The sequence below is a fragment of the Corylus avellana genome, chromosome ca6 (assembly GCF_901000735.1).
Source record: "Corylus avellana chromosome ca6, CavTom2PMs-1.0".
Taxonomy (NCBI): domain Eukaryota; kingdom Viridiplantae; phylum Streptophyta; class Magnoliopsida; order Fagales; family Betulaceae; genus Corylus; species Corylus avellana.
Genome location: NC_081546.1, coordinates 21,619,133 through 21,641,109, shown reverse-complemented (window position 1 = coordinate 21,641,109; position 21,977 = coordinate 21,619,133). Strand labels below are relative to the sequence as shown.

At 35.7% G+C, this 21,977-nt stretch overlaps 3 protein-coding genes and 1 pseudogene across 3 annotated transcripts; 1 reads left to right on the top strand and 3 right to left on the bottom strand.

Annotated features, from left to right (window-relative positions):
* Window positions 1–2,507: 2,507 nt before the first annotated feature.
* On the top strand, window positions 2,508–6,500 carry LOC132185366 (uncharacterized). The gene is made up of 4 exons (XM_059599147.1): window positions 2,508–2,657; window positions 3,181–3,363; window positions 3,449–3,508; window positions 5,822–6,500. Exons 1-4 carry the CDS (start codon window positions 2,508–2,510, stop codon window positions 6,107–6,109), a joined length of 681 nt encoding a protein of 226 aa, XP_059455130.1. The 3' UTR covers window positions 6,110–6,500.
* Window positions 6,501–7,994: 1,494 nt separating this feature from the next.
* On the bottom strand, window positions 7,995–9,579 carry LOC132185365 (L-type lectin-domain containing receptor kinase IX.1-like; annotated as a pseudogene).
* Window positions 9,580–11,421: 1,842 nt separating this feature from the next.
* On the bottom strand, window positions 11,422–14,470 carry LOC132184426 (probable glutathione S-transferase). Its single transcript, XM_059598055.1, has 2 exons — window positions 14,091–14,470; window positions 11,422–12,072 (listed from the first exon to the last, which is right to left on the bottom strand). Exons 1-2 carry the CDS (start codon window positions 14,400–14,402, stop codon window positions 11,704–11,706), a joined length of 681 nt encoding a protein of 226 aa, XP_059454038.1. The 5' UTR covers window positions 14,403–14,470; the 3' UTR covers window positions 11,422–11,703.
* A 2,917-nt stretch (window positions 14,471–17,387) lies between these two features.
* LOC132184752 (probable LRR receptor-like serine/threonine-protein kinase At3g47570) lies at window positions 17,388–21,456 on the bottom strand. Its single transcript, XM_059598492.1, has 3 exons — window positions 19,338–21,456; window positions 18,644–19,232; window positions 17,388–17,855 (listed from the first exon to the last, which is right to left on the bottom strand). The coding sequence occupies exons 1-3, from the start codon at window positions 21,426–21,428 to the stop codon at window positions 17,494–17,496; spliced, it is 3,042 nt and encodes a 1,013-aa protein (XP_059454475.1). The 5' UTR covers window positions 21,429–21,456; the 3' UTR covers window positions 17,388–17,493.
* Window positions 21,457–21,977: the final 521 nt, after the last annotated feature.

The window sequence follows — 21,977 nt, the reverse complement described above, 5'->3', positions numbered from 1 at the left end:
ATTTATGAGTTGGCAATTTGTGATGAAGGACTTGGGCTATCTTAGCTACTTTCTTAGGTTAAAAGTTTCTTCTAAGTCTAGTGGTTGCGAACTCTTTCATGCCAAATATGCTTATGAGCTCATTTCACGAGCTAGACTTATTGACTGTAAAATTGTTGATAGTACCCTCAAGACAAATGTCAAACTTTGAGCCATTGATGGTGAGTTACTTCTAGATGCAACACTAAAAAAAAAAAATTGGCAATCTCATCTATCTTATTATCACGAGACCAAATATTGCTTATGTTGTTCATCTTGTAAATGAGTTCATGACCGTACTGCGCTCAATTTACTATGCCATTGATCTTCGAATCCTCCGTTATGTAAGGGGCACACTATTTCACGGTGTGCATTTCTCCTCTAATTTATCATTACATCTACATGTGTATTCAAATGCTAATTTGTGAGGCGATCCCATTGACTGTCGCTCCACCATAGGTTTTTATGTTCTTAGGATGGCAAGAAAAAGTCTGCTGCTCACTCCATTATTGAAGCTAAGTACCATCCACTTGTTGACACCAGTTTTGAGCTACTGTCGTTATATTGGCTCCTAATGATGTTTCACACGAGTGCACGAAATATTTCGAGATTGACAATTGTTTTGTGTGCCATCATTGTTTACAAGGAACTCTTTGCCTTTGTCCTATTTCCTCTGTTGATCAACTGGCTCATGTGTTCACCAAAGCTTATACACCAAGACATTTCTATTGCATTTGTTGGGAAGAGAAACACTAAGAGAGTCAAATAAGAGTAAATTAATATATATATTAGGATACGACTTTTAGTCTAAAAGCCTAAGCTAATGGGTTTGGGTCTACTTAAGTATGTTAACTACTCTTATTTGTTACATGCACTTTCTCAATGTGGGACACAAACTTTACAAGTGCATGCACAACAAATCTCTCAACACTTGTGAGTCTCTTCCACAATGACTAAACTCTCCCCACACACTAGAGTGTCACGCATACTCCAAGAGAAGCCACTCTTTTTACCGGAGTCAAATCAAATGCGTCAAACCGAGACACTTGTATCAGCAGAAGCGAAATCTAACCATGGGCTCTAATACCAATTGTTGAGGAGACAATGAGAGGTGTTTTTTTTTTTTTTTTTTTTTAATTTTTTTTTTAATTTTTTAATTATTATTATTATTATTATTATTATTATTATAGAACATCAATATACATATTAGGGAACCACTTCTAACCTAAAAGCTTAAGCTAATAATGGGCTTGGCTTCACTTAGGTAGGTTAACCACTCTTATTTTTTACATGCACTTTCTCAATGTGGAACACAAACCTCACAAGTGCATGCACAACAACATATATTCAAAATATATTTTGAAGATATTTTGGAATACTTATTCAACGGAATTCACTTTCCATTCAGAGACCATCTTAGATACCGATTTGTTTTCTTGTATAATTTGATATTATTCTGTAATATTCTTCCTTCATTTTATGATTTATTTTTCTTCTTTAGTTTGATTGGCCTTGTTGAACTATAAATAGGCCAGACTTATGTAGGGGTGAAAACCTAGTTTTTGATTTTTGAAAACCGCAACCGAGTACTTGGTTAACCGGTTATATAATAACCAGCCGATTTTGGTTGGTACCTGGTTATCCAAACCGGGTAGCCGGTTTTTTATTTTTTATTTATTTTTTTGCATTTTGGGCTTATTTTAGGTATTTGGCCTAATTTTTGGACTTAATTTAACCATTTTGTGCCCCATTTTAAAAAAAAAATCAAAAATATTAATAAATAGTACTAAATTTGAATGGTTACCCGGTTATAAACGGGTATTTAAAAACTCTAAAACCGGGAACCGGAACTGGACAATTTTTCCCAACCGGTTTCATGGTTCCGGTCCCAGTCTTGGTTTCCCCACCTTTTTCTTTTTAATTATTTTTTATTATTTTTTTTACACCCCTAGACTTATGTAAAGTTAAAAACATCAAAAACACACAAGTCACTTCCTCTTGTTTATTTCTACACTCCAAATACATATCTTTGATATTGTGAACACTTTGCCTGTTGGAGTCAGTATGGGTAATTAATTGAAGATGGTAGAGTTATCCTGAATAGCCTACAAAGCTGGGTAGTCTGGCATGTTGGGAGGGAGGCAAACAAAATGGCTCTTCGCCTTGCAAAATTTGCTCTTGGCCAATCTTTAGACCATGTATGGATGGAGGATAGTCCCATGTGTATTAAAAACATTATACTTACCTAGCAAGAATTTTTGGGTTGATTTATATAGGACTCATTTCAAAAAAAAAAAAAAAATTGAAAATACCTATCTTTGAGAACTCTGCCATCATATGATAACAATGTAAAAAATTCTGAAGATTCATATCCACACATTTAAAATTAGGGATATGATTATTCATGAAGGTCAATCAATAATTTTCTACTTTTCGGATCTTTGGAAATTAATTCAAGTGAAACCCAAATTTCAATGAATCTTCGGTTGATGGATAGTAGACCATATATTCTGAACGTATTTAATCTAAATTATCCAATCCACTTGCTGAAATTCACACGACAAGGCTTCTCAAGAGAAGGGAAACGACAACTCGACGACAGCACGAGCAAATGGCAATGGGCTCACAAACAGCGTTCTGTATGTTCTCTTCCTCCTCCTCCACTTCCTTCGGCTTGTTGCTCTCATGTTCATTTTCTAAAACATCCCTCAGACCCTCTTGTTCCTCTCAAATACCACCTTATGCTAAGCCCACAAAACCCCATCTTCTTAGATTTCCCAGAGCAAGAACCAGAGCCACCCTGGATGAAACAGACCAAAGTGCCTCCACCACCCCTTTTCTTGTCCAGGAAGGAAAAACCAACAGACTATGGCTTTTGTTTCCTTGTTCTTTCAGTTCTTTGGACTGTCTTTCTGTTAAATTGCTTCCCATTGCTTGCTTTTCTGCTTCAATTTTGTATGTGACATAAAGCACCTTGAGTTTTATCTCTTAGTTTGCTCAATTCAATGTTTGGGTTTTGAGAAAGTGCATGAAAAGCAAAAAACACTTGACTGAACCTCGTTAAACTTTGTGCTTAAATGGGGCTTATTGTATTGCTATGTTGACCACTTTGCTAGCTTCTTTTGGGTGATTTTAGTAACTTAAGATGTTCATGTGCTTTAGGAAGTGGAAGAGAGTGTGAAAGTGCTGAAACAGGCTGCTAAGACAAGAAAGGTTGCGGCAGAAGACATTTTGTCTGCATTTTCTGTTATTGAAAAGGCAAAGATTGAGCCCTCCGGGTTTCTTGATACACTAGGTGGATCAAAATCCCCTGGCAGAACATGGATGCTTATTTTCACTGCTGAGGTTGGCATAATTCTGTTCCTTGATTTGCATAGCTTTACATATCTTTTGCAATTTATCCTTATTGGACTTTTGTGCTAAATTGTAGAATAAATTGAAGGGCGGTCGTTATTTTCCTCTCACAGCTGTTCAGAGGTTCGATGCAGCCGTAAGTGTCTCATGCATTTCTTTATTATGATTCTAGGGATGTGTTTAAAATGATTCTCTTTTCAATCTACAAATACTTCCAATTTTCCACTAGAATATGGAGTACCCTCATGTTTGTGTTTTCTAGGGAGTAGGGAATATAATGGAGAATGATTCATTTCGACCCTCATATGCCCTTTAATAAGTCCTCCCAAGGGCACATGTAACAATTTGTTTCAAGAGCAGAATAATTCTCTTGAAATAATTGAATTGGGATGTGTCCTTCCAACCTTTATATTAGTCTGGTCCAATGATCTTAAGATCAACAAAACTGCGATACAGAAGTTCATTACTCATGGCTTATTCTATGAAGTAACTTCCAAGTAACTCATGGCTTATCCTTCAAAAAAAAAAAACTTCCAAGCAGAGTTGGGCCTTGTTTGGATCTTAGAGAGGGTAAGGAAAAAGAAAAAAAACTCACTGAATTGCTCAGGAATTAGGTTATTTTGTTTGGCATTTTAAAACTTTTCTTCTGTTTTCCTTCATTTTTTTTTCAAGATCCAAGCAGGCGCTCAATGTTATAAAGAGCTTTTCTGAACTCACTTCATCTGTGACTGCCATGTTCTTCTGTGCTGTTTCTTTATGCATTTAAGTTAAGACATAAATTTTTCTCCAAATTGGTCTAATAAAGTAATATGTGTCTTTCTAACACGTGAGAGACACACATGTTTTTAACAGAATTAACAGAATCCCTTCACTGCTAAATCTTTCTCCTCTAATGTCTAAACTTTATTCTAACGTTCAAGAGTCTGTCTCTTCTTCGTCATTTCATCTCCCTTCTCTTTCTTGAACACAGAGCCAACCCAGATCTTGAACACAGAGCATAGAAACCCAGCCTGGGCTTCTATCTCTCCTTCAATGTCTCTCTCTCCCCTCCCTCTCTCTGTCTCTCTATATTAAAAGCCCCACTAGGAAGAAATCAAGATCCCTTAGCTCGTTCACTCTTTTGCTTTCACACTCCTTTGTAGTTTGTTCTTAGTTCTTATTATATTGGGGTAGTCTTTTTTTTTTTTTATTGTTATTGTTGGGTTATACATGGAGCTTTGGCTGAGTCTCGCTCTTCCAATCAATCCTACAAGGGGTTTGATTTAAATTACTATGGTTATGAGCCTAAGGAAGTAGTGGTCTCGGACCTGTGGTTCAATGGCCCATGCTATTCGTCTTGGTACCAGGATATCCATGACATCAATAACAAAAAATGTAGTTTTGGACAAGCCTTTGAGAATTGCAAAGATGGGGCCATGCCTCGAATGCTTCGTTTGCTCCTTTGGAACAACCATCCAAATGAGGAAGATGACCCCAAAGACCCCCAGAATCACTCTTTAATAGGTCATGATTGAAGGTCTTGGCTTATAATATTAACTATTTACAAGCCAAGGACTTCAATCATGACGAATTAGTGCTCATAGTTTTTCCCACAACTAAGTCGCAAACACATCTCTCTCTTGCGTTGTCTGGTAAATACCAGGTTTTATGATGGGTTTAAGGGACAGTTGGAGAACGGATATTTATTTGAACAATTTGTCAAATACTTTTACTACTACTACGAGATTGCTTCAAAGTAGCTGCTTTGTTTTCATAGAAAACGTTTTATTAAGACTAGACTCTCAGACAAAGAGAGAGAGACAGAACTGGGTTGGTTCTGTGTTAAAGAAAGAAAAGGGATATGAACAGATGAGAAAGAAAGAAACTCTTGGACTTTCTCAAATACACAAAGAATAAATTTTAGACGTTAGAAGAGAGGATTTAATGGTGAAAGAATTCTGTTAATTGTATTAAAAAACATGTGAGAGTCACATGTTAGAAGGACACATATGACATATTACTTTATTAGACTAGTTTGGAGGAATTTCTTCCAACCCAGTTTGGAAGAAATTTGTGTCTTTTAAGTTAAGAAGGTATCACAAGTAGGCCAACCAATGTTCGTGATCAAAGATGTACATATGTTCGCATTCTTTTATTTTCAGTCTAGTCCTTCCCCCCACTCCACTCCACTCGGCCTCCCTTCCCCACTTTTCTTTCAATATAGATAGTCAGAAATTTCCGTGTACTTATGTTAACATCATCCTTTTTGATATTTCTATATGCTTAAGTCATCATCATGCCAAGCGAAAAAAAATAAAAAAATAAAAAATCATCAAATCAAGGATGAACTTGCTGGAGCTTTTTTTCTTCATAGTAATGGGAGCTTTGGTTCCTAAAATCCAACAAATAGAAGATTATATGATTTGCTTTGTCAACTGAGAAACAAAAACAACCTTGTTTGGATTGCCAGGCAAAGAGAATTGAGAATGGAGTATATCTTGGACCAATTGGATCCTTAACGTTTGAAGGCAAATTTACATGGAAGCAGAGAATACTGGCCTTCATTTTCGAGTGTATTCGTATAAAAATTGGACCTTTGAATCCCTTGGAAATTAGCCTTGGCCAAAAAGAGGACAGGGAGCCAAGCACCAAGGATCCTTTCTTTATCTGGTTTTATGTTGATGAGGAAATAGCAGTTGCTCGAGGCAGAAGTGGGGGGACTGCATTTTGGCTGCGCTGTCACCGTGTTGCTGCTTGATCATAAATTTGATTTTCAAGCCAAATACCTGCACAAAAATTTCCTTGTACAGTTGATAATTATTACTCTGTTTACATTTGCAGCTCAACACATTAGGACAGCAACCATTTGAAGTGTTATATGTCACCAGTTAAGGTTTCGTTGTCGTCCCCATGATTGTTAATATCGTATACCATGTTTGATGGACAATCACCCTGTATCCTGATACCAGCTCCCTAATAGGAATGTCTTAAAAAGGATTATTATGAATCTTTTTTTTGATCAAGATAGCATAAGATTCTCTTACCATGATTTTTATGGTAGTTTTGTATCTGGTTACACTTTCTCCAATCTAGAGAAAGGAACATGCATCATCTTAGCTTAAGTATTTGAAGCTTTTGTGTGAATCTTTTCAGAATATTTCCTTTCAGCAAACAGAGTCAGAGACATACTCATTGCACCCTCTCTTTTTCTGTCAGATGCCTCCAGCCAAGAATGTAACATTAGCTATAAATTGTTGACTTGCTACTTTGTCATATATTTCGACTGTTGTTTTCTCTGTAACAACTGCACTAACTCTTGAAACCCTCAAAACTTGTAAAATTTGCAATTTGAAAAATAGCAATTTCATAACGCAGATAATGAAAATACAATTTTTAGAAAATCAGTTAAGTGTTTAGTAAAATTGTGGTTTAATCTTTAAAATTGTGTGATTTTAAAAACGCACTCTCTTGTGGTTTGAAAATGTTTCAAATTGCTAGTTGTTTCAAAAGCACTCTCAAATAGGGCACTGTTGGCAATGTTGTTAAAAAATGTATGTTTGGCCTCTGAAATATGAATCGAAAGACAAATGTTAGTTAAAACTCTAATGATGTAAGTTTGCACATCCCAAAATCTCACTGTTCACACTCGTTTATGCAAGACATATAAAAGGAATGATAACCGACTGATTAGCTTGCAGACCTCTTTACCAAGTCACATCCTCTAATCGGTGGTTTTGTGATCTTGTATCTAAACTTAAGTTAGTCTCTCACACTCTATTTTGAGTTTGAAGGGGACTGTTAGATTATATTATGTATTATAAGTATGCACCTCGTCCCACATGGGTTATTGATGTGTATATATGCATTAGTAGCCTATATATATAGGCCTCTAGTGTATAGTATAATAGTATTAATGTAATTTAATATACAACCTTATTCTCAACACAAAGAAAACCCTCTTGAAGGCCCTTAATGACACCATAATTAAGTTAATCACATTATACAAGATATTAATTTCACACATATTCCGTGAGAAGCACTAAGTTGCAACATTGAAGCTATACTTCCCATGATTTCCTGGTGTGATTTTATATACAGATTGCAGTACTTTAATTGAGCACAAAAATAAACGGAAAGGTCCCCAAGAGTTAGCTTGATTGGCTGGGACCACGTCTAATAAAGCGGAGGTCACTAGTTCGAATTCCCCTCCCTCCTCTTGTGCGGACATGTCAAAAAAAAAAAAAAGAAAAAAAAAAAGGGGAAGGTTCATAAATAAGTCCACATTATATGTGCAACTTCTGATTTCCATAAAAAGACAGAACAATAATATATTTTAAGGATCAATTTAGGCATGGAGTAACAAAATAAATAAACAATAAGATATTATTGCAGAATAAAACACTTTTACACAAACTATAATGGATACACACACAATACGAACTCTCAATAACACTCAACTAAGCACATCTACTCTCCCTCTGACCAAATCAAACACACAATGTTCTTATTTTGACTGCAAGGGAGACCCAAATGCTCATTAAGTGGGTAAACAAAGCCGCAAAGATCAGAGACTTCTAGAAGAAGAGGAGGAGGAGAGGTCACCTATAGTGGAAGGTGATAAGCCATGCAGTAAGGAGAAAATTCTAGGGAAGGAGTGTTGTAGTCGCTGATGATCTTCATATGTATAGTTTTACAAAGCAAGATGGTGTTCACTTGTTGAAGGTTCATCAGAATTGACTGATAGTATAGGTACACGATACATGGGAACATGCATCTGTGTTGGAAGATTTGGCGTTGTTGCATCAAAATTAAGAACCTGAATTGCTTCCCTAATGGAGGGCCTAAGATTTGAATCAGGGTGAGCACACCAAAGTCCAACAATCATTAAGCACTCGACCTGTTTTTCGTCAAAATCATTTTGCAGCTTCTCATCCACTGCCAAAGGATCTCCTCTACCATAAAGATTCCAAACCCATCGGACCAACCTTATGTCAGAATCATTTTCCGTAGATTTACCTTATTTTCTTCTATTAACAATTTCTAATGCAACTACCCCAAAGCCATACACTTCTGACTCTTTACTAATCCTACCTGTGGTTATGTATTTTGGAGCCATGTATCCTAAAGTTCTAGCAACCATAATTCTCCGTGGACTTAGCTCCTGATCCATAAGCTAAGCTAACCCAAAGTCACCTAGCTTGACACCGAACTTAGAGTCTAGCATCACATTGCTGGATTTGATATCCCGGTGCACCACACATTGCTTCCACTCTTCATGAAGATAGAGCAATGCTGAGGTCAACCCAAGAGATATTTTGTATCTCACTGCCCATGGGAGAGGACTCCTTGTGCCAAAAAGATGACCATCAAGGCTACCATTTGGCATAACCAACTAGACAAGTAAAAGCTGATCACCTCTGTCATGACACCATCCTATGAGTTGCACAAGATTCCGGTGCCTCAACCGGCTAATGATCTTCACCTCGGTGATGTATTCTTTCCTCCCTTGTCTAGATCCTCTTGAAATTTTCTTCACAGCTATTTGCTCCTCTAAATCAGTTAAATACCCTTGATAAACGGCGCCGAACCCTCCTTCACCCAACTTTCTCTCATTTGAGAAGTTATCGGTGGCTGAAACAAGCTCGTTATAAGAGAACCTTCTTGGTCCAACTTCTCTTTCTAGGTCGTCGTTTATTGATGTTAAGTTCACTGTTGTCTTCTCTTCATCAACTGTCTCTGCTGTTTCTCTTCTCTTTTTCTTATGCCTCCAGAATATTGCAAATGCTATACTCAACCCAGCTATCAAAACACCACCTGAAACTACCAGACCCCAAATTAATCTTATATTTTTTGCTTTCTCTCCACTCGTCTCTTTTATATCCAAGCTTGAGCTGAATTCCCATAACTAGAACTCTCATTGCTTGGGTGTGATCAATAAGGAAGGAGAAATGAGTTGTGAAATCAGAGAGGTTTCCAGAATTGGAGTCCGCGCTCTCTCTTAATAGGCACTCTCTTTGCATTGGTGGCCCAACCAACACGCCACACATAATTGACCATGTTCATCTCAATGGCTCCATCAGAAGCTACAGCATCTCCTTGATAAAGTATGTTGGACGTGTTGGATTCAAAGCGAGATATTTGGAAAGAAACTGAATTTGCAGAGGGAAGAAGAAGAAAGAGCAAAAACAAGAGTGGTAGCTTGAATAAGCTGTACAAAATGGTGGCCATGGCTTGGGAAACAGAGAGCTATTGCATTGTATAATATCAAAGTTTTTGGTTATGGTGCTCATGGTTTCTATTTTGGAAGAGAACTATATTCCTGCTAATATAAAGACAAATTTGATGCTGATCTATTATCTGCAAAATGGGGTCAACGATGCATGAATATAAAGTAAACAAATACATTTTTCATTGTAGCTGTACATGAAATTCTATTGGTCTTTGTGCGTTGACACAACCTTTATATATATGTGATTGAGAAGCAGAGATCTGATATGGATTTGAAACATGACCCTAATCTAAAAGTTTACATTAATAGTTTGATCAATTCTATAATTTTATATTAATTGTTGACTCTTGTGACTAGCATTCAACAAGTTTAAATATAGTGAAGAAACTGATGAATGATGTTTTTGTGTGTTGATCATTAACAGAGTATTGGAAAGAATAAATAGACAATACAAACCGACTTTGAAACAAAGCAGTACAACTCTCAACTTTGATACAAATTGCAAACTCTCAATGACAAGTGGTATGGTATTTGTATATTTGAGTTGATCATGATTGTTCTGAGGTTATTAATGACTCATAAGTGGAATGTAGACTAGGGCTGACAACTTTTGACATGACCTGTGAATTCGACACAAACTCAACACGAAATTAAAAGGTTAGGGTTGAAGAGTTTGATCCGTTTAATTAAATGGGTCGGGTTACGGCTGACTTATATAGTCTTATACCCATGCTTCGACACGACCTGAACTCAACATGTGACATAATGGCTAGTAATTTTTGACATGATCCATGAACCCAACACGAAGTTAGACGGTTAGGGTTAAAGGGTTTGATCTGTTTAATTAGATGGGATGGGTTATGGTAGACCTATATAGCCTTATACTCATGCTTTTATATGACCTGAACCCGATACTTGATTTTCATTGTAGACCACCAAGCAGGAATGAAGTAACATCAACTGATACTTGATTTTCATGCATGATTCGTTCCTTTTAAGCTTGAAGAGAACAAGCGTTAATCTTCTCTATGAAAGAGAGGATATTAACATTCCTAGTATAACTTGATCCCGATGATACCAATGAAAGAAAGATAGATTGAGGATGGTTTCAAAAGCACCATCAGTTGAAAAGACAATGGCAAATTTAGGAGGACTAAGACGTTGAAGTATTGATTAAATGCTTAAATTTATTTCTTCTTATCAGCTTAAACTTTTAGGATAAGTGGTGATTTAATATGGTATCAGAGCCAAAACTCTTGACTTCAAACTTTGTCTCAATCAATTCACCTTCTATTTAAATTAAATATTTTATTTAAACTTTTAGAATAAGTGGTAATTTAACTTAATACGTATTAATAAAATGATTAAATTCATCTTTTCCTATCAGCTTTTAGGACAAATGGTGATTTAATATGATATTAGAGCAAAAGATCTTAAGTTCAAACCTTATCTCTTGTCAATTCATCTCCTACTTAAATATTCCACTTAAGCTTTTGGGATAAGTAGTGACTTAACTTGTTAAAGTATTGATTAAATGATTAAATTCATCTCTTCGTATCAGCTTTTGGGACAAACGTGATTGCATTGAAATTTTAGAGCATTGAAGTAAATGCTGCTCTTAGGTGGTGATAATTACAGAAAATTGATATGCACTGATGTTTCCAGGGCATGCTTGATATGGAAGCAGACTAGCTTGTTCATTTGGTTTTGGTTTTTAATTCCATTTGAACATTTGGTCTGTATGGAATTTCTTTTTACAAGTTCATTTGTTTATTTTAGTTTTGGAAAATGAAATGGAATTTCTCTATTTGGTTCTTGCACAAAGAAATATAAAACTTCCATCAATTGTCAACTTTCTAGCAGGTTTTCATATACCACAACAATATTCCAAGAAAACAACAAACCTCTGCATTTTTCTCTAATTTTACTTAGCTTATTGATACTTGAAAACAGAACAAATAACTCTCCATTTCACCCTTAACATATGTCTAATTATGCGAGATTTATGAGGCTCTGTGCACACTAAAGTAATGGAAAATATATAATAAAGAGAAATGATTCTTTGCATTCTAGCGTTCATCTCGCGTCCATCTCTGCTGAGTTGGCATGCTTGGAGCTTGATTTCACTGCTTATTGGTTGCTAAGGAACGCATGTAGCTTATACTCGCATTAAAATAGTCGAGAAGCTTTTCTCTTGGGGGAATGCATTCTCTGATGAGTGGAATTTGGATGAAGTTGTGAGCCCATTCATGGAGCAATGGAAACTTCTCAGCTTCAAGTAACTTCATGCCTCCGACTTCTTCCATAACACTAAGCCAATGAGGAATCCAACCCGCTACTATGTCCAGAAACCCTATCTCTTCTCCTCCAAAATACTTCTTCCCTGCAATCTGCTTCTCAAGAAACGCCAGTGATTCTTGTGCAGACTCTATAGCCTTTGTCTTTTCCTCTCCTTCAGCCTTGTGAGCTGCTTCCCATGCCCCAAACACACACTGCATGCGTTCAAGGAAATTGAAAGGGAATTATGCAATATGCTAAAGTTACACAGAAACAATACAAAGAAAGAAACTCTGCAAGAGAACTAAACACAAAACCAGCTATCTTCAATTGGCTTTGTGCTTCTGAACTACAAGTTCAGAGGTGTATTATAGCTGCAAACAAGTTCTCAGCTACACCAAAACATCAGTGTTAAAATACCAAGCTTAACCCTCCCTGCAACTGGAGCTCTCACTTCCCTTTGAATTTTCTGCAGAACTTTGTCCTCAGGCCACCACACCTAATTTCATTTCTATTTCTATTTCACCACAGATTGTAGCTCCAAAACATGATGCTCCTTATCCTCTATGATTCTATCCCATTTCTGCAGAAACTACAATGGACATCTCCCTTAAAGCCACAATGCAGCAATTTAGCACCAGTTGACAATGCATTCTTTATGGCTACCCAAGCAATAAAAGCATGCTTAGAGCATTCCTAATGGAGAAGCCAAATGGTACTTTTATCTAAAATGGCTAATCAGATTTGTAAAAAACCCCTCACATTGGATTTGTCCAAAAAAATGCAAAATAGATATTTGATTGGATTAGTAAAAAAAAAAAGCTGCATATAGTAGTACTTTTCAAGGGAGTTATTTTATTTTTTATTGTTTCTTTCACCTGTTTCTCTTTTTCCCAAAACTTTTTCCACTTTTCAAGGGATCATTATGAGAATATTCTTTCACAATTTTTAATAAAAAGATATTTTATAAATATGATTTGACATTACTATGAGAATATAGTTTTCATACTTAACGTTGGCAAATACGACATTTGAAAAATATAACCGTTGAAAAATATAATTATTATAAAATACAATCGTTTCAAAAATATTATATACAAAAATGATTATTTGAAAAATAATAATCATTGAAAAAGTATTGTGCTAAACGAATTACCATTGAAAAAATAAAGAGTAAAATACGAATTTTAGAAAAGAAATAAAGATAAAATCACTAAAGAGTAAAAAAATAATATTTATATGATATAGATAAAAATATAGCTAACCGGATGTAGGAGGCCTTTAAAAATTCATTAGCTAAACTAGATAAAGTGAGTTTTGACGAGCTATTTTAGATAAAAATTTGACTAATCTATTGGGAATGCTCTTAGGGATGTTTAGTGGAAACCATAAAAGCTTCCACCATTCCACAATACTCTGATTTTTTCGAATCTCATTCCATACTGCAGAACTGGGGAAAAAAAAGTAAATGTATGTTTTGCGCATTGCCCTCTTCAAAATGCAGAAATCTCTTAGCTACTTCTCTTGATTTGAGAAGTTTCCTCAAACTCCAAGAGCAACCTTGGGGAATTGGAACATGCCAAAAGCTTCTACCCCTCAAGAAATTCTCTTTCACCCATGTAACCCAAAGAGATTCCTATTTAACAAAAAGATTCCAAATATTCTGAAGCATTGCAGCACGGTTTTTAATACCCAAACCCCCTACTTGTTTCGGAACACACAACATCTTCCAAGCTCTTAGCTTTTGCAGCACCCTCATCTTTACCATTCTACAAGAACCTCTTGAATTTTTGTTCAATAGCACAAATAATTCTCTTTGGTAAGATGAAAATCAAAGTCCAATACACCTGAATGCAACACAACACACAGGAAACAAGCTGGAGTCTGCCCGCAAATGTAAGATTCTTACAATACCAAGAATCAATCCGAGTAGCAATTCTCTCCAGCAAAACAGAGCAATTTGCAGCAGTTAGCCTAGTAGAAATCAAAGGTACCCAAAATAGCCTATTAGCTATTTCCTATGGATAGTAGTCAAGAATTCAAGCCCATCAGGTATCGAGTTATTATTGTACAATGTTTTTGATTAAAACCATGAATTTTTCATTCAGTTCCATTAGATAAGTCAAGATCGTTCGTGGCTACTTCGAGGGAGTCGAGCCTGCTAAAGGAACGAGTTGTATGATTTGAAAAGAGTACAAGAATTAATAAATAGTGTGGTTGAGTTAAGAAGTACCTTGTCGCCAAGAAACTGTGCCCAAAACCTAGCCAGGGCTCTCTCATAGGGATCTTGGGGAAGCAGAGGGTTCTCCTTCCAAGTCTCCTCGATGTATTCAAGGATGACAAGAGACTCAGCAATCGGTTTGCCATGGTGCAGCAGCAATGGGACTTTCTTATGAACAGGGTTGTACTTGAGCAGCAATGGACTCTTGTTTCTCAAATCTTCTTCTTCTATGAACTCATATTCCACTCCTTTAAGCTTTAATGCCCATTCAACCCTGGTGCAGAAAAGGCTTTGGGTAGTAGCAATCAACTTCACCTCCCCCATGAAATTGGAGTTTCTAAGACACCAACTATGTTGTCTGTGTTTGTGTTTATAGACAATTGTTTCTTCACCTCCCCCATTCAAGTATTCAACTACTATATTAAGTTATATTATTTGGTTAGCCTTTGAGCCTCCCCTGATTCCAACCTTTGACATTTGCTTAATTTATTGGTTATCATAAAGTAATTAGGCCATTAGCAGGTTCCACCACTCATGAATATTTAAAATGTTTATAAATCTTATCATTTAATGGGCCAAGAAACTTCCCAAAGTGGTTAGATACATATTAGGCTATGGGTTTGAATTTCGCAATGAGAATCACTGATTCACCATGCTTGATTAGTATAAACTACTTTGGTTCCCATTAATGCTCTGGTGAAACTGGGCCATACTATGGCTTGGTTGAACTTGAAAGAGCACATGTGATTTCCACCATTAGATCCCTCCTGTATGGTTCTCGGTGAATAGGTGCTATTATGGGTTTAAATAACCACAGTTGTTCTCGCTCGGCTGCCATTTTGCTTAAAAAAGAGTTTATAAATCTTGTAAAAAGTTATAAAGATTAAGACAAAATATCTCTAGATAATTTTGTTTAATGGAAACTTCATTTAACTCCTTGAACTTTTATCGCTTTTGCAATATATATTTTTTTTATAATTTAAAAACTTTCAATTTCGTTTATCAAATTTTACAAAATTTGCAAATTCAGAAACCCAAATTAACTAATTAAGTGCCTAAAAAAATTAAAATTAAAACAAAAAAGGGTGGACATTTCACCTGTCCTCTCTTTCCATGTTACTTCCAATCGGTCTCTTTTACTAAATACAAGTCAAAGTTTGTTGGCTCTTTTGAATGAATTGAACACAAGTAGAAGTTTTGGGCCCCCAAGAAAAAAGAAGAAAATAAAATAAACTGATTCATTTGATTTTTTCCAAAAATATCCGGCTGCTTGCACCACACGTCAAGAAAGAGATGTCTATAAACAGACAACATCGTATTCAAAGATTTATCTTGTATTTTCAGAATTACACGCCATGGTCAAAGGTTGGACTCGGAGACGGCTGTTTAAGCCCCAAAGATACAAGGATTCTTTAAAAAATAGATTTACCTTGCCTTTTAATGGGTTTGTATTTTATCCCTCTTTAAAGTCAATGAAAGATTATGAACTTACTCTGATTTTTAAGATTTTTCACGTTCCACGACATTTGGTTGAACGTTTGATATCGAGACTGAACGTTCGATAGTGCCCATAATGGATAAGTAGGGTTTTTAATGGGTTAGTGTATTTAACTCCTGATTAGGGTTTTATGTGCATAAGATTAGACTCTCGAGGTACTGTTTATAATATCAGATTATGTTTTGCAGTAGCGAGAAGTTGAGATGTCCGAGAGTTTGGATAACTGGATAAGGTAAGTAAATACTTATGAAGCTGCTTTAATAACAATATGTGATATGTCAAATGACTGAGCATACTTTTGTTTTGAACCTATTACTTTTATCTAGATGAATAAATGTTTAACATGATTTTCTAAATAAACGAACAATATTTGCATTGTATGACTGGTGCACCAGTACATGGGGTATAATTGCTATAAGCTTAATATAGGAGCTTGACCTTATGGTCATAGAGGTGGTTGTTTATGTTTGGCCTTATATCCAATGGTTGTTTCATGACTGGCACAACCAAGCTTAAGTGATAGTCACTACATATGGACGTCATTAACATTGTGGGCCACTTAAAGTCGGACTCGGTCAGGTTGTTAGTGAATGGATGGTACGCGTATGATATATGGGACACCAGTAATGTATTATAGGTCTCTCGGGACATCGTCAGCCCTACCAAGAAGGTGTTAAGGGGTTAGATAGATCATATGGAGGATTGGTATGACTTACCATATACATATATACTTATAGTATGATTTTCCTACATTCAAAATATCAGTGATTGTTACCGGAATTTTGTTTCTTTATTTAAAATAAACTACATTTTTAGGGCATAATAATGGAGACAATATATGTTATATTTGAGAAAACTAACATTTACTATTCTAAGTGATAATCTTTCACTTAAGGCTTATTAAATTACCAACCTTGTAATAATTTACTTACTAAGTTATGAACTCACACAATTATTTTCTTTCCACCTACCAAACACTTTGGTGTTTTTGTGGTTTAGTAGAATGCCAAGTATAGAGTGAGAAAATTTGTTAGGATGAAGATGTCGGACGAATGACTCGAATTATTAGGTTTGGGTAGATATGTATTGATGTTTATAAAATGTTATTGGAAGCTCTGAGCCTGTATTTGATGATACATAATGGTATTAAGGATTGTAGTAATCTCATATTTTGTATTCCACTTTTCGTAGGTTTTTACAATATTATGTTTAAAGGGTGATACTGCCAGTCAGTTACTAGTTAATTGGTCTGGTGTTTTCGCTAACTCTTCCAAGATTGATCGAATTAATCGGTTTAATTTTGGGGGCGTTACAATTGAGCATCGACTGAGCCATCGTCCAAGCCATTTGTCAACATTTTCAAATTTCTATTGAAACCCCATTTTGACCTAATAAACATATGAATTTGAAAATCTTGATGAAATATAAAGTTGTAGCCCTTTCTATAAGCGTTCGAAATTAACAAAGTTTGTCTCAATCGGATGTCAGAATCAAAAGATATGACTATTTTAGTTTGACTAGGTGTATGTTAGATTGCACATACAAGCTCTAATTCTCATGACGTGGACGGTGGATCAAGTTTTAAACCGTTTTAATGTTAAACCTAAAACTTATATCACATGTGTTTTGACACTGAATTTACCAACATTAAAACCTAACACCAAGAATAAAGTTAAAATTACAAATGAAATTATATTAATTTTGTACCTCTAATGCATAAAGAATAAAACTTGCGTAAATTTATATATCTCAATATGAAAGTAAGGAGAAAAAAATATGAGAAAAGGCTCAAGACAAAAACGTTAGAAAATCCCAAGCCATTTATTTAATGATGAAAAGTCTTGCAAACATAAAACACACTTATAAGTACTTTACGAAATCAAAAAGACAAACCATATAAAACCTAGATCAGAGATATCAGACACCCCTGTTTCTATTTTCAAACAGTGTCAGTTTAATTTTTTGAAGCTTCACAAGCACATCTTTGATATTGACTCTTTCATCTGGTAAGTCCTCAGAACACCTTAAGCCTAATTCCATGATGGATGAAAGAACACTTTGCATGATAGTTACATCTCTTCCATTTTCCGTTCTCAATAAACCATCATCCACAACTTCCATCATTCTGTCAGGAAGTGATGTGTTTATCCATTGTCTCAAAGTCAATTCTCCTACAAACATGTCGTCGGTTGGTTTCTTTCTTGTGATCATCTCCAACAATAATATACCATAGCTATAAACGTCACTTTTGATGGACACTTTTCCTTCAGAACCATACTCTATTCACCCTCGCAATTGAATAGAAAGCCATTAAGTTAGTAATTAAAAATTAAAAACAGAGAGAGAGAGTTATCCATATATCTTAGCTAAAAAAAATGTATTTATGAATATATAGATATCAATGACGTAAGACATCATATTAATTAAATTATTAAATTCACCATTTTCATTTACATTAAACTTTTTGGACAACTAGTAATTTAACTTGATATCATAAGATCATCTTGAGTTCAAACCTTGGTTTCACAAATTACCCATTATTTTCACTTGTTATCAGGTCCTACACATAAGGGAGAATATTCACATATTAATTAATTAAATGATTAAATTTAATCCCCGATCAAATTAATTAAGTTTTTGGGTCAAGTACTCGTGATTTAACAACATATAATGCATGTAATTAAATATGCTTTTATTGTACACATACATCGATCTAACCATCTAATGATAGATATTCCAGACTCCTTAAAAGAAAAATTATGTTATATATGAACAATGTGCTGGGTGGTTTGTTGTTTGGAATAATTACACGTAACAAAGTCATGCAGTGCTGTTCCTTTTATTCGGGTAATTATTTTTTAAGACCGTCTCCAACTCAAACAAAATAGACCTCTGTACACGTGTATATATATACCTTTTAGTCGGGTAATCATAATTTGTGTAATTTTTATTGTTAGTGTACATTCATACGAATGTATTGCCTATATAAAAATACATTACTACTTTTGAAACCAGCAACTATTAGATAGTCCCTTAGCAATAAAATAATTAGATTGAAAGCATGTACCTGGTGCGATATAACCAAGTGTACCAAGAGTTTTGGTTTGTGTAGCATCCTTATTTTCCACCAAAATTTTTGCAATGCCAAAGTCACTGACGTGTGCAACCATGTCATCATCTAGAAGGATATTGGTAGGCTTCAAGTCACAGTGCACCACCGATTCTGATAGACCGTGGTGGAGATAGTCCAACGCCGATGCAACATCAACCATAATGTTTACTCTATGAAGAAGATTCAGGCAGTAGTTATAAGAGTATAACCACCTTTCAAGGCTACCATTCGACATGTATTGCAGTACTAAAGCTCTGAACTCAAGGTTGGAGCATGTACTTATAACCTTTACAAGATTCCTATGTCGGATTGTCCGTAAGACCTTGCATTCAGCATCGAAACTTTTGAAAGCACCCGACAGTTGCAAATTTAGAACTTTAACAGCAACAATTGTCCCGTCAAATAGTATTCCTTTGTACACCGAACCAAAACCTCCAGCTCCTAGCAAGTTGCTTTCACAAAAGTTGTTTGTCCCTTGGCAAAGCTCTTGATATGATATCCATCTATGCTTCAATACACGCAATGTATTAAATAAACTTGGAACCTGCAATTTACTTTCTCGATGTCTTCTTAGCATATAAACCAATGCTAGACATATTGTAATTGAAGCCATGACAGGAACAAAATATTTGAGCAAACTTTGTTTCACCTTTGATCCTTGGAAGCTTGGGTTTGGACAAGGTGGAACTCCAAAAATTGGATTCCCACAAAGTGCTTTGTTTCCTGAGAATGATTTAGCTGTAAAGTTTGCAAAAGGCCCACTAGATGGAATCTCTCCAGATAGCTTGTTGAAAGAAACATTCAAATACTTGAGATGTGAAAGCGCCTCAATAGACTTAGGAATTACACCAGAGAGATTATTGTATGAGAGGTCTAACATATCTAATCCTTTCAAGTCTCCAAAAGATTGTGGAATGTCTCCTTGAAATGAGTTCCTTGACAAATTAAGATAACTTAGGCTTTCAAAAGTTCCGATAATCCTTGGAATATTTCCAGTAATTTGGTTCCAAGATAAATCTATGATTTCAATAGCACGCAATGTTTTCATGTTTGGAGACAAATATCCACTAAGGAAATTCAATGATAGATTCAAAAATAATAGATTCTCAAGGCTCCATAAATTTAATGGTATTGGTGATTCCAGCCTATTAGATCCCAAGTATAGCATTTGCAGATGAATGAGGTTCGAAATACAATTTGGGATGGATCCAGAGATTTTGTTATTTGAGAGAGATAACTCACCTAAGTTCTTTAGCATACATATGTCTTTTGGAATGAATCCTTCAATTTTATTATGACCAAGAAGTAATCTTTGTAACCCCTCCAATCCCCCAACTGTGGATGGTATGGTTCCAGTCAAATTGTTTCCTTCCAAAGCAAGTGTGGCCAAGCCTTTTAAGGAACCAATACTCATTGGAATATGACCCTTTATTTTGCTTTTGGTTAGAGACATGGTACGAAGGGTAGTTGAAAAGTTTCCAATAGAATCCGGAAGAGTAATATCCAAGGGATTGTGGGATAGGTCCAAAGTTGTTAAAAATTTGCAATTAGATAAAGATGAAAGGATATTAAGCTCTTGATTTTCGGGCTCCCCTGTTAGCTGATTGCCACCCAAAAAAAGTCCTTCGAGATATTTTAAGTGTCCAAGACTTGTGGGAATTGGTCCAGAGAGAAAGTTTCCATCGAAATCTACCATGGAGAGCGTGGAACAATTTGAAAGATATGATGGGATGTGACCACTAAATTTGTTTCCACCAAAATTTAGAAATTGCAGATTTGGAAAACGCCATAAATCACTTGGAATGCTTCCTTTAATGTTGTTTTGCGCAATTTCAATTATAAATAAGCTCGACAAGTTACTAATGGTAAGACTAGGAGGTATATTACCGGTTAAGTTGTTTCCTCCAAGTAATAGCACTTCAAGCTTTTCTAAACTCCCAAAACCTTCTGGAATACTCCCATCAAATTTATTGTATGATAGAGATAAGAGTGAAAGCTCTCTACAATACCTCATTTGTGAAGGAAGCTTTCCACTGAATTCGTTAAATGAAATGACAAGGTTTTGAAGATTAGGACAGTGGCTGCAGAGATCCATTGGAAGAGTTCCTGAGATGTGATTTTTTCTAAGAGAAATTACGATTAGAGAGGATATGTTAAAGATAACAAGAGGAAATACACCAGTGATGTTGTTGCCTTCCAAATATAAGTTCTCCAATGACGATACGTTGGCGAGGGTTGATGGAATTGCGGTCGTAAGATGGTTCTTTGTAAGATCTATTTCTCGAAGATTCTGACAATTTTGCAATGTTGGAGGGATACTACCTTCCAAATTGTTGTATGGCAACGAGAGTATTCTCAAGCGATGTAGGCGACCGATCTCATGCGGCATAGAACCAAAGAAGCTGTTGTTAGAAAGATCAAGTGAGACCAGGAAAGAGAGGTTACCAATATAAGGAGAAATGGTGCCTTGGAGACCCACGTGAGAAAGGTTCAAAGCAGTGACTCTTTGCCTACGTCTGCTACATGAGATGCCAATCCAATTGCAGAAGTTTGTAGTTGTGGACCAGTTACCTGCCAAGACTGTTTCGTTTGGGCCGGAAGTGATTTTAGAACTGAAGGCAATGAGAGCTGATTGGTCGGTAAGGTTGGTGGAAGATTGGGCTAACTCAAGCATGCATGACTGCACCAACAGCAAACCCAAGAGTGGGAGAATATGGGATGGCCTTTCTATTAGCATCATGACTCTGCAAAAGAGAGAGAGAGAGAGAGAGAAATAGCTCAAGTTTAAAAGAAAGAAGGCGTAGGGATAAGAACGGGTGTTAACGGGATTTTATAGTGGAAGTGAACCATTGAATCTTCAATCTTATCGCCGATATTATGGTGAGTTGGACCAGTTGGTGGCACCAAGAGACACTTCAATTTGATGGGACTGTTTTGGTCCCAGTAAGCACAAGACTTTAATATGAGTGGAAATTGAAGGAAATTGTTACGAAAGTAAAGTTAGGGATTAGAATTTATTTAATATTAGTTTAGTTTTTTTATTAGTATTTTTAGATTAGAGATCAATATGTGTCTATTTAAGTCCTTCAAAATATAAGGTTTAGATTTTCTCAGAACCTAACATCTATTCCTGAGACGATGAGTCTGTTCTGACATCCATATTTTTTTTTTGAATAGGATGACAAGTAGAATATAGCACCATTGGTTTCCATGTGTTGAGGTTGTGGGTTTTTCCCTCTTAAACAATTCGCAATGTCACTTGGAAGTCTAAAAGCCACGCATATTCCTC